A 13,619-nucleotide genomic window follows, 5' to 3' on the forward strand; every position below is an offset into this window, starting at 1 on the left:
ACAAGCATAAACTTTTCCCTTTACGTAAGTAGATGAAAAAGGGGAAGAAAGAGAGTCTTTGTGGGTACGACATTAATCCAATAGGCGAGATCTAACTGACCAGGCGCTACAGACCAGCAAGCTAATTCACTAACTATGACGTGTGCTATAGCTCGTGCGCTGTAGCATGATGCGAGTGAGTTCATTTAACTCTTGAAAGTTTGCCGCGATTCACAATAATAGTATGTATTGTGAACGTCATACGGCAACTCACCCGCACCAAGCTACAGCGCATGAACCGTAGTTGACATACAAAATTGACATTCTATGTAAAAATGACATACAGTGTTTACTAGTGGATATCACACAGTAGGTAGATGTAATTTTATCAATCGATTTGATGTTCATTTTAATAGGTTGATAATAAAGACCAAAATAGTGAATAGGCCAGCAGACCTGTGTTGAGATTAAGTCCATAGATTTCAAGGCATATTAAATGCATTGTGTTATATATAAAAAAAAGTTGCTGTTCGTTAGTCTCGCTAAAACTCGGGAACTGATTTATCTTATCTTGGTCTTGAAATGTTCGTTCGTGAGGTATATGAGGTTTAAAAAGTGAGGAAATTTAGAATAATTGCCGGGAAAACCAGAAAAACAACCCTTTTCTATTATATACACACGTTTAAGAGTCAGGGCAGGGGTAGGGTAGGCGTAGAGTAGGGGTAGAGTAGCGTAGAGTAGGGATAGGGAAGAAGTGCACATAAGTCAAAGCGAAGCTTGACCGAGTCTGCTAGTTTCTAATAATTTCATATCTTAGTATTTTTGTGATAAATTACGCAACAATTATAAAAGATGAGTGGTGAATATTTGAATTTTACATCTACAAAGTTATTACAAAGGGTATAAGCATTGCGAAATTGAGATTTTTTATACTTGACATTATCCTCGATGTAGTGAGATGAAGAACATTGTGTTGTGCACTTGAATTCCTCGCGACGCTCGAATTCTTTTTTTGGAATTTTTTTTTTTACTCTTGGTTCAATCTTGAGTTATTCGCTTACTTGACATTCTATTCGCCCCCTATTCGCCCTATCAACGTATCAAATAACATGTTTTAACGTATAGTATAGCTACTGGGTAATTCACTCTATACTAAAGAAGGAGTACTCCATACTGGAGGAGTACTGTTTACTAACTAACAAATTAAAAATGAGGGTATAAATCACTAGTCATTTCCCACTTAATAATAATTATAATTAACTTGTTCTAAAATTAATAAAAATAAATTTGATTAATAAGCTTAAAACAATTAGATAAAGTTACTATATTTTGAATAATATTTTATAAAACAACAATTCATAATTTAAAAAAAAAAGTTATAATATGACATGCGTTTTCTACCCTCATTTTCTAATTTGTTTGTTAGTAAACAGTACTCTTCGTGTATGGCTTTAGTTATAGTTTTAAGATTTTTATAGCTATTTTATTACCTCGCACATAAAATACTGTTATGTTTGGCAAAATGTAATTTCTCAAACTAAATACTTAATACACAGTTCATTACATTTTAAATACCTACAAAATGTTAAAATGTTTTATAAATTTTTATTGATCTAAATTCTTGTGACTTTCCACCTGAAAAAAAGTTAATTTATTACTAATGATTATATTTTTTTTTAGAGTTATGTAATTGAGTGTTTGAACGCTTACTTCTGTCATAGAGTATAGAGGCGTATCTCCGGGAAGGCGTAATCCACCTGAAATTTTCAAATAGCAATAATGTGAACCCGAAAGTTTGTATGGTTGTTTGCTACTCTTTCATGCAAAGACTACCCCAAATCGGCTGAAAGAGGAGAGCCCACCGGCAATACAACTTGTGAGCCGGGACCGAGGTAGGTATACCCCGGTATAAAAGTTTAAAAGTATATCGAGACGATAATATTATGATGTATAGGGATCTGATTAAATAATTGGTTTAATATAAGTATGTTTCTTGGATAAAACAATAGTATTTATCACTTTTCTTGTTCAAAAAGTTCGCCGGTGTAGGTACCAAAGCGAATTAACATTTGAAGCTGTATTTTTTTTTGTTACCTACAAGCTTAACAAAACAAACCAATCATCAGTCTTCAAAAAATGTCTTGAAACTAAGAAAGATGTCGCTAAACGTTTTTTTGATAAGTTTATGATTTTATAAAACTTTTTAGGCAGAGCCGGGTGTTTAGGGTAGGCCTGGGCTAACTGTCAATGCGAAGCTGGTTTGGTCTAGTTAATCAAGACAAGAATTGTATTTAAGTAACTGAAAATTGTAATTCTCACCAATATTGCTATCGGATGACAAGCCTTGTTTCTTAATTTCTGCCTGATATTTTAAATTCTTCTGTTGGTATGCTGCAACGGACATCGAGGGCCGCCTGCGCGCGAATTCGATAGTTCGAATCGAGCTATCGACTTTATGTTCGATTTCATCGATCGTTTTCACATAGTCTGAGGAGACTTTGCGAGCAAATTTTTTGTTGTGTTGCAAATTGAGGACCTCTTCGATAGAGGTCTCTTTCATTGTAACCGAGTGGCGTAAATGTTGTTCTTTAGATAAATCTTCGGAAGAATTGTTACCGTTAGAACTATGTCTTATGCGACTCATTGGAGATTGTGTTAGCATGAATTTTCTATCTGAAACTTTAATCGTAGGGGATCTGAAAGATGACATATACAATTAAATATACTAAGACGTAACCATAAAATTGAACTAGTTATCGGAAGCAAACCCAGGAGACTAATATTGCTTAGATTCGTAACACAGAATACTTCTTCCATTACTATACGCATTAGATCGTTGATCTCATAATTTGACAGAGGGATAACATTCAACAAGGCGGGTCCGTTTTTATTTCGTCTGAGACGCAGGTTTTGCGACCACGACCAACGACTAGTCAGTAGCCACTAGTCAGGGTCGCATAGTGGGCGAGTACCCTTACGAGAAAAAGATTTTATAATCTAAATCTTGTAAGAAATAGCGTGCTAACTGCTATTTCTAAAACTTAATTTTAAAAAATCTTTCATCATTATTTAAGTATCATTGTCCTCTTACTTCAGAGTTGGTCCCTCTTCGGCCATATCCGTATAATCTGTCATGTCATCGTAAAGTCGTGAAAGTGCCGACTGTCTGCGGACTTGTGTATCGGAATCAACTGTTTTCCGCTGCTTCGGATTATGCATTTGTGGAGTGTTTTTGATCGAAATACGAACTTTGCTGAGAATTAAAAAGGTATATTTTGTTTAGTACGTAAGCTATACAAGTAGTTCTATGATTACCTACGTTCGGATCGTATTTTCCCCCGGATGCAATGCGTAGTGCAGTTTTAACAACCTCTCTGGTGCGTTTGGTAATGTTGTGGTTCTTCACAGAGAGGACCTGGGTTCAAACTTAGCAGTTTAGGATTTTGTATATTTTAAGTTGGCCCAGATCTGGTCTGATGGTAGGTGCAGTTGCCACCCTACCGACAAAGACAAACCGCCAAAGAAATTAGCATTCTAGTACGCTGCCACGTAAAAAAAGCAGGTACCCATTCCAAGTTAGCCAGCATCAACATTAACCATTAGGAAAGATCGCAGTCAAGGGCTAACTAGAATAACAAAATAAAAAAAAAAATAAAAAAAAAGAAGCCCTTAGTACTAACCGAGACGCTGTCATGGAACTGGTCGATTCTTCTTCTTCCATGATGTTCTGTCGTATTAAGTAGATTTTTTCTAAATCTGCAGGCCGAACAAAACCTGTCTGCCGTCTCTTTATCTTGCCAGGTACCTTTGTTCTAGACGTTGTAGAACATATAGATACTTTCCTTGTAAAAAAAATATAAAAATAAATAAATAAATTAATGAAACTATCATTAACATCTGATAGTTAGGCCGCATAGGAACAGCATTGTGGGTCTAAGCTCTATATCCCCTCGTCTATGAGGAGGGAGGCCTGGCCCTGTACTGGACCGTTAAATAGGCTGATAGTGATGAATAAATGAACTAAAATAAATAGAATCCTCAAATTATTATTTACTAAGAAACTTACTTATCGTCGCGACTGCGGCGATCCATTGAAGCTAATCTGCAGATTAAAGAATAATAAAGAAGTATCTACGTACTAGATGTGTACTTTTCACCAACAGACAATTAAAAAATGTGGGTTTTTATATTAATTATAATGACAATACATTTAATTAATAAGCTTAGAACAAGCTAATATCTATATTTTGAATAACATTTTATAAAAAAAACATAATTTAAAATAAATAAGATATGAAGTTACATGCGTTTTCAACCTTCATTTCTAATTTGTTTGATGGTAATCAACAGGTTGCGCGAAACAAACAACAAGTTGTGTTAATCTAGAGTAAAATCTATTTTCATTCCAAATTTTAGCCTAATCGCTTCAGTAGTAGCGGCGTTAAAGAGTAACAAACATACATCTATACAAATTTTCTCGTTTATAATATTAGATAGTAGGAAGTAGGATGTTTTCATTTACTGCGCAACCACACGCTTCGACTTCAAGTTCAGAGGGCACTCGAAGTTTGACGATCTATATCTATCTACCTACACATTAGTAGTAGGTACCTAGGTATGTTACTTTACAGGCAATCTACTGAAAGTTCCAAATTCTAATACTTACCGATATCTTCGAAGCTCTTCGTCGGTGATAAAGTCATAACTATAAAATAAAATCGGTTAGTTAAATGTATTTAAGAACAGTGTAGATAAGGACACCCTGTAAATAAGATATCTATACCTACTAATATTATAAAGCTGAAGAGTTTGTTTGATTGAACAGCTAATCTCAAGAACTACTGGTCCGATTTGAAAAATACTTTCAGTGTAAGATAGCCCATTTATCGAGGAAGGCCATAGGCTATATTTTATCCCCGTATTTCTACGGGAACGGGAACCACGCGGGTGAATCCGCGCGGCGTCTACTAGTGTAAGATATACAAGGCCTGGCCTAGTGGACCGTTAATATAAGTTGATAATGATGATACAAAGATTATTGTAGTGGTTGATTCTATATACTTACTTTCTAGAGCCATTGAAAACGTTCATTCTGGCGCCGCCCCTTGCAATACTTTTCACAACACTGCCAGCGAAGCTCACACGGTCAACGTTCAGTCTAAATAGTGCATTGTTGAAATTAGATTTGAATGAAGGATTATTTAAATTAAGTAAAAACGCTAGTAAAATCATATAAATGAAAACCCCATTTGTTCCGCGTTTAAGAGAGCAGATTCATATCCGACAGTCTTGGATTCGATTTTTTAAAGTAACAGCAAATATTATTATACTGTAAATATCATTATTATATACCTACATAATATATAATTATTATGTATCTAATTATAGATTAATTTTGGTTTCTTACTTTAAATATCGACGAATTTCTTGCTCATCATCTGATGACAGTGATTTAACTGCAAAGAATGAACAAACGACAACTTAAGCTACAAACAGTTAATTAATTGTTTGCTAATTTCATTTCATTCAGTTAAATTTCAGTTTTACATACTCGATTCATTTTCTGATTCGCCATTTAATTTGTAGATAGCAGAGACGTAGGAGACATTTGGTCCGATCACTTTGTTGATCTTTACATTTTTCAAATCGCTTTCGAGACAGTAGTCGCCGCGTAGAAATCTAAAATCATAGTGATTAGTGCATATTGTGAGATTAGATTGAACGAATAGGTACGTGCACTTCTTATCGGATATAGCGCTATGGCCAAGGCCACGTCCAGATTAACGGAAGTAACCATCGCGCACTTGGTCGCACCGGTCAATTGGCCGCAAATGGGACCGCACGGCCAACTGTTGCGACCAAGCTACGTAAGTATAGTTTTCTATGAGCATTCGCGCACTAATACTGCGACGGCCAATGCGGCCGGCCAGCCAATACGCGGGTAGAATGACAACTGACAATCCTACCTTCCTTCCCATTATTATTATTACCTAGGTATATGATAACCTAACCAACACATTTTATCTTTACAACTGTCAAGTAGCAATTAGACGCATTACACTGGTTGCGGTCCCGGCCGGAAAACTGGTCGCAGGCACACCGTTTTGCGACCACGGCCAACGACTAGTCTTTGTCGTGGCCGCATAGTGCGCGAGGATCCTAAAAACTAGGAAAGCCAGTGGCGTAGCGTGGGTTTTCGCCGTGTACCTAATGATGTCATGCATATCGCGAATTCGACGACCAGTATATAATGTCCTGCCGTTAGCGCTGCAGGCACGTGAACTTATTGGATGGTGAGTGGCTAGTATAACAGACAACAGGAATTAGGATTGAATAAGAACGATCGATCGTATTTAACATTCTAAAATGTACCGTCAAACAATTTAGATTTTCAGATAGGTTAAGGTGCTGCATACCTATAGGTACGCAGAAGTCAGATGTGTATATCTATATAAAATTCTCGACTTACCCCCCCATCACAGAAAATATATGTGCAAGTACCTCCATTTATAAATCGCGCTAGTATAAAAAAAAATTCTTTACGGCAAAGCAACGTTGAGTCAGTTATTTTTAACATAAGTCCGAAAACTTACTTTTTAAGATCGTACGTAGAATCCTTTTCATCAGGGTAAGGTACGTCAGTTAGCGGTAAATAATACGGTATCTCCGGTTTTACGACTACGCTCACGGTTGCCGCTACTGATGCATGATGATAAGAATATTCTTCTGGTTCATATTCATCCACATCGAAATCATTATTGACTTTAGCATCGCTCACAGCAGACGACGTTCTGCTAGTATGGGTTTGATTTTTTTGTAGATTTTCCAAGTCTTCCTTCCTGCGAATAAATCTGACGACAAACCATAGATTATTGTACCCACTACCCTATACTATTCTAGTAGGTACATATACAGTAATTTATGGTCGTCGACCGGAAATATTGTAAGCAGCGGCGTGCACAGGGTTTTTAACTAGAATAGGCATTACCTTCGTACAAATCGCATTATAATGGAAAATTCTTTGTTCATTTTTTCTTACGTGTGGGCAATGCATTTTCTCATCTATATCTATTAAGTGCACGCCGCTGATTGTAAGGCTTGGTTATAATAGTAATTCATGTTGTTTTTCAAACTTTTTAACTTCAAGCTCGCTGCATACGTAACGTGTTTATATCCGATTGGACGGCGACAAGTTTTAGAATGATCGCGTCATTCACAAACCACATATAGCTTTTTACATTTAGCTGTATAGGTACCTACATAATTACCTACTTAAATACCTACCTAAAATAAATATAGGTACATTTATAAGCGAATACTCACCACGAAACATCAAAAACCGTTTGACGTACAAAAATAAGGCAATGTGATAGTTTATGGTATAGTCATTCACCATCCATCGAATGTCCTGCCGTTAACGCTGCAGGCACGTGGACTTATTGGATGGTGAGTGGCTAGCATTATAGTTAGTAGACGACCGATAAGAACGGATTTTGAAAGACGGATTAAGGAAATCTAAGGACGAACAGAGTCGCGGGCGTCTGCTTATCCTACTAATATTATAAAGCCTCAATAGCTCAATGGCTAGAGCGGTCGGACCCATAACCGAGGGGTGGTGGTTCGTTCCCCGCCCCGTTGGACTATTGTCGTACCCACTCCTAATACAGTCTTTCCCGGCTAGTTGGAGGGGAATGGTAATATTGGTCATATTTAAAAGGTATGACAAATATTCCTTTAAAAAAAAACCGCGATATTAGTGAAAGTTTAACGCCGCAACTACTGAACCGATTTGGCTGAAATTTGGAATGGAAATAGATTTGATTCTGACTCAGACTCTGGATTAATAGATAGGCTACTTTTCATCCCGGAAAAGACCATGGTTCCCGAGGGATTTGATCACGTCCTGTCGCCACCCCACCGGTCGCCACGTTTGCAGCGATCTTTAATGAGAACCTTGCCGTTGCATGTACTCTTTCTTCTCCTTTATGTCCATCACTTTCTTCTGCTTCGCCCATTTCCATTTCTAATTGCTTAACATGCTTAAATTCCAATTCAAGAAATACTTTTTCGATAAGTTGCTGGTGAAAAGAAATTTTTTTAGCCACTAGACATTAAAGTTAAACGATATAGTTCTTTTGATACCCATCAATAAAACTAAATATACTTAATTAAAACTGAGTTGTATTGTGTATGTGTACAGTGTACTAAACTCATCGAGCAAAAAACCAAAGTCACCAAAAAACTAAAGATTAAAAATATCAAGGTCACCGACATAGCTCAACGAGTCGTGAATGGCCAGGGCACAGTTTGAAGAACCGATGGACGTTGGGATCCTAAGGTATTTCAGTAAATGGCAACCCCGCGCTAGAAAACGCAGTGTTGGTCTACCCCTCATCAGGTGGACTAATAAGTTAATAACATCAAGCGAGTCGCAGGGATTCGCTGGATGCAGGCCGTGCAGGCGACTCAGGATCGTGTTGTTTGGAAGTCCCTACAAAAGGCCCATGTCCTACACTGGACGTCCATTGGTTAATGTGACGACGACGATGATGATGATGATGATGATGATGACGATGACGATTACGATGATGATGATGATGATTACAAAACTACTGCTCCTATGAATGGGTCTCTGCTACCCGTGGTGTCTAGTATTTAGAGTGCTGCTGATACCTCTGCAAGTAAATCACCCAAAGCGTTAAGATCTTCGACATGCCCCTGAATATACTCATTTGTACTCTTACTGACTCTTATTCCATGGCATTCTAAATTGAGTACGCCCGCTTTTTCTATTTTGATAGCAGATGTTGGAGATTCGTAAAACGTTGGCACAGATTCGATATCTTTCAGTGTGGACTCTCCTTCGATGAGCTGTCCGAAGGCGACGTATTTGTTAGCCATCCAGGGCGCTGGTTGTAGTAGAACAAAAAACTGCGTCGAACAATCTACATCTCTGTAATGTTTATGCCACAGTATTAAATGATTGAGAGTAAGAAATTAATAACTTTATTTTACTATTTTCCACAAAAAAGGCTATGAACTCTAGTGACAACGCCACTAAGATCCAACAAAATAACATCTACGTATAATTCTGAAATCGGATAATCCTGAAGAGATGAGTTCAAAATATTGAATTGTACCTAAATCAAAATTTAAAGGAAGGCGCCCTTAACTAGCCCAGTGGATATGACCTCTGCCTTCCATTTTGAGGGCGTAGGTTCGAATCCGGTCCAGGGCATGCATCTCTCTAACTTTTCAGTTACGTGCATTTGAGGAAATTAAAAATCAAGTGTCTCAAACGGTAAAGGAAAAATCTTCGAGAGGAAACCTGTGTATATGAGAATTTTCTCATTTCTCTACGTGTGTGAAGTCTGCCAATCTGCATTGGGCCAGTGTGGTGGTATTAGCCTAGCCCTCTTAGTCTGAGAGAAGACTCGTGCTTAACAGTGAGCCAATTAGGTACCTATGGGTTGTTTTTTAACGAAATTTGGCAAAGAATCCTGAAAATCTTTATTGTGTTTTGCTGTAATGTAGGGTGTTCCACCCAAATACATACCTGGCTTCATTGGCCATACAAAGTACACCACGTCTATCGTGAGGAACAATAAAATTTTCGCAATTCAAATCAGTGCTCTTGAGTCCAAATCCTCCGCACTGTATCCAGCCATCTTTTACGATTCGATGTACCGGAGTGCCAGCGTAACCACCTCTCTTACATTCACAAAGACGGAGAAAGTTTTCACATGTGTAAGGAACTATATCAGCGTATAACTGAAAGTTAGGTTAGCTCAGCTTAGGTAAATTAGATGTGTTTATAGTGTATAGTCAATCTACTCTCAGAAATTTGTTCGCCTTTGAATGTAGTGATAAAGTGTAGGGTATAGACGAGCATTTGATACGATAGGCGTGTAAAACTGACTGTTTGTGTTTGTGTGTGTCTGCAGTGATTATAGGTACACACAAACCAGCTTACTCTGTCATATTTATATTAGAAAATATTGAATGTATATATAATGACTAAGGTATTCCCGAATGGGTGCTGAATTTCAATATTAGTACCCACCACGGAATACATAATATGTACAAGTAAGTTCGTATCACGAAGCAGAAGTTGTATGATGAAAACCGATGAATCCAAGCAGCAACGCCAAACCCAACAAAACCCCTCAACGTATATTGTATAGATACTTGTCATTCGAAAGTATTCACAAGAAGGTTGGTCTCTGTCTCAATTTTGAGGGTATTTTGTCCAGTCAGGGTAGCGCTTTCGTCTGTTTGCTTAAGATTAAGGCGGCCAACTTTCTACGTAAAAACATAACTTAGGTAAAAATTCCTTTGTAAATCACACTAATTTTAAAAATCAAAATTATTCAATCACTCGCGCGCGCGTTTCTCCCGCCTTATGTGTTCTGTAGAGAATAAGAGAGGACGAGATCACGCGCAATATGTTTGCCGCCCGCAACGCTATAGATGCAGCGCTATTGATCGTGCGTCGTGGGTTTTGTCTTTGATTATATAGACGTATATATAATCAAAGGGTGTTGTGTATGTGTGTGTCGTGTGGTAGAAAATGCGGGACATGCGGGACGCATCCAACGTTTTACGGGACTATTTTACTAATTATTTCAAAGCGGGATTACTAGCATTACGGGACGGTCCCGCAGAATACGGGACGGTTGGCCGCCTTACTTAAGATTATGCCTGAGAACTTGGCACTATAGCTAGGTGAATTTGTTGCTGTTTCACAATTTGAACATTTCTGTACTACTTTTAGGACCCGGTTTATAATAAGGTTGGAGGGATTATAATCTTTTTGGCTTAAAAGGGCTTAGGGTCTAGGTTTATCCTCGATTTGCTTTACGTACTGTGGTTCCGGTACGTCTTTAATGGATGAAAGGTTCGTATAGTTTTCGAGGTCCTACGTCGGTGGTGGTGACACACAACCACTAGCAAAGTTAAATAAATATTAAATTAAATAAATATACTTAAACAATACACATCACTATCTAGCTCCAAAGTAAGCATACAGAGTAGCTTGTGTTATGAGTGCTAAGATAGTTGATATTATAATATTAATATACAATTATATACTACATATAAATACTTACCTATATAATGTATAAATACACACAGACACTGGAAAACACCCATGCTCATCACACAAATATTTTCCAGTTGTGGGAATCGAACCCACGACCGTGGATGCAGAAAGCAGGGTCACTACCCACTGCGCCACGCGGCCGTCAGTTAGCGGTTGTGTGTCTCATTTCTTCGTCGGAATGCGATGGGATGGAACTTCACGTAGTTTTGTTCGGTAAGAAGGTAAGTACTTCTGCGTGGTACGGTGGTAGGTATACACCGTTTGAGTATTGATTGTCAGATGAGTCTTGCTCCATGAGGCCTTCACTAAGAGGTAAGAGGCTCGTGGATAACCCTCTACTGTCTTAATTAAGATGCGATAACATTTAAGCACTAAAAATAGGTAATTCTAGTTTCAAAAATCCTATTAGAGTAGTGGCATCAAAAGATGACTGGAACTACTCGTATGCATCGTGGAACTACTCGTGAGCTATTAAACTTACCATAAAAATTAAAGTCCCTGTATGTTCGTAGTTTATTGAGATATGCATGTAGGCACACGGTCGCTAAAATAAATAAAATCTTAGTACTGTAGTAGTAATAAAATATGAATAACAGAGGAGAATAAAATATAGAGTACTTAAGTATTGAATTGTACTTTAATATTTTAATACGGACCGCCTTAATTTCCACCCACATAATTCCCGATCCCTATCCCGGAATATAAAGCTCATGTTACTTGTAAATAATATAGCTTTCCAATAATATTTTTTTTATTAAAACCAGTTTAATGGGGTGAACAAATAAAAGCGGAACAAACCAAGAAAGAAACTCACTTTCTTTAATACGCTAAGTAAGCTACTTAAATTTTGTGAGATAACAACACAATACTGCGATGTAAGTTAGCGATAACGCCATCTAGTTTAGACTTTGAAAACAGATATAAGCATATTATAGGACCCAAAGGGTGATTACAAATATAAGAAAACTAATGTCGAACAAAGGTTATGATTCACAACACTTGTTCGACATTAGTTTTCTTATATTTATAATCACCCTTTGAGTCCTATAATATCAGAAGTGGGATTTGTTAAACCTGACAGACTTTCATTCAATAATTGTGTTTGCAGACAACCGCTTCTGATGTGGAACCCCTTATACTCTGACAAGCGAAGAGACAAATTTGCGCCAGTTATAATATTTTAGACATAAATTAATGAACTTACCCCAGAAGATCTAATATAATTTACAAAACTGTCCACACCCTCTTGGAAATAATTTAAATTAAAATGATAATCATATCGCGATTCTATCATTTCCTTCAATTCCTCATCTCCTCCAAGGAATTTATCGTTTATCAACACAGCAACTGGATTCTGTAGACAATACGCTATCCCTCCATATTGTAGCTTTAAATCGTTCCAAGCCTTCGGCCATTCCACCGTCGTTAAACCTGTTTCAATAAGTAACATTGTAGCAGTTTGTTTTTACAATAGCCGTCTTATACTAATAACCTGTGTTATGGCCCTCATAAGGTGTCACAGATATATAAGATTTGCGGTACCCCGCTGTTTGACCCGTGTAATTCGTTCTCGTAGGAATAAATGAATTAAAAATATAGCCTATGTTACTCGCTGATAATGTATCTAATTTACAATTAGTGAAAGAAATATTTTTTAAATCAGTCTAGAGTAGTAGTTTTGGAGCTCGCTACACTAAAACAAAATATGTACTTATTTTCCACTTAAAAATACCTAGTGCCTAGTTCCTACTTAAATATATACTCGTAGCTAATTATGTGCCTACGTTACCTTTAATTATAGGTGCATCAAATATTTTTCGACGGTACTTATGCAATTCTTTTACTAAGTTAACACATTGGATGAAGTTCTTATTAACCCTGTCGCCAATTATTGTGAACCTTGTACGATTTTTATTATCTGGGGCTAGATCTTTTTTGGGATACTGTGGGTTATTGACGCTATTGTGTGCGATTTTAAAATTGTTGCTGTGAACATCCTTAATAGTTTTATGCCACGGGTGGTGTGAGCGTGCTGGGACTTGGAATCCTTCTTTTGATAATGCTAACATATTAAGTAGTATAAGCTTTCCGAATAGCTTGTCCAAGCTTGTTTCTTGTTCAGGGTAAATACTTTCAGGTAAATAAATACAAATGACTATACGAGAAATTCGTTACAAAATAATTTAAATTCATCTTGTTTGTCAACACGATTAGCAAAAATGCAAAGAGTAAATTAATTTATAAATGTAAAAACAAGTGTATCCTCTTTGTTGAAAATAATAATGTCAACCCATACCAACCAGTGAGGTTAAATAAGAATTTGTTTTAACAAAACTATTTAAATCTTACATTAATCTTTTATTCAAGGGTTTTAGAATTTGGATATTGAAAGTAGAGACTGAAATCGTCCGCCTTTAAAAAATCATTTAAACAAAAAATAACAAATTATTTTTTTTGTTTGTGAATACATTCAGAATACTACCTATAATACTACAAGTATCAAATTCAGTTATTCCAATATTTGCACTATAATTTTGAG

The 13,619-nt window shown here is 36.9% G+C and overlaps 1 protein-coding gene across 1 annotated transcript; it reads right to left on the reverse strand.

The window, feature by feature from the left end:
- Positions 1–126: 126 nt before the first annotated feature.
- LOC112051818 (peptidyl-prolyl cis-trans isomerase 1-like) lies at positions 127–13,442 on the reverse strand. The gene is made up of 17 exons (XM_024090614.2): positions 12,870–13,442; positions 12,285–12,511; positions 11,562–11,624; positions 9,536–9,750; positions 8,653–8,932; positions 7,933–8,057; positions 6,573–6,830; positions 5,531–5,658; positions 5,387–5,435; positions 5,045–5,137; positions 4,646–4,684; positions 4,046–4,081; positions 3,660–3,821; positions 3,071–3,232; positions 2,299–2,675; positions 1,690–1,736; positions 127–1,614 (listed from the first exon to the last, which is right to left on the reverse strand). The coding sequence occupies exons 1-17, from the start codon at positions 13,147–13,149 to the stop codon at positions 1,585–1,587; spliced, it is 2,571 nt and encodes an 856-aa protein (XP_023946382.2). The 5' UTR covers positions 13,150–13,442; the 3' UTR covers positions 127–1,584.
- Positions 13,443–13,619: the final 177 nt, after the last annotated feature.

Source organism: Bicyclus anynana, chromosome 14, assembly GCF_947172395.1.
Source record: "Bicyclus anynana chromosome 14, ilBicAnyn1.1, whole genome shotgun sequence".
Taxonomy (NCBI): Eukaryota; Metazoa; Arthropoda; class Insecta; order Lepidoptera; family Nymphalidae; genus Bicyclus; species Bicyclus anynana.

Excerpts from the sequence above, each read along its gene's own strand:
- LOC112051818 (XM_024090614.2), bottom strand. The coding sequence starts at position 13,149 with ATGTTAGCATTATCAAAAGAAGGATTCCAAGTCCCAGCACGCTCACAC. Across the intron at positions 11,625-12,284 it reads ATTATATTAGATCTTCTGGG|CGACCGTGTGCCTACATGCA; the intron begins GTAAGTTCATTA and ends TATTTATTTTAG. Across the intron at positions 5,436-5,530 it reads CGAATCAGAAAATGAATCGA|TTAAATCACTGTCATCAGAT; the intron begins GTATGTAAAACT and ends CATTCTTTGCAG.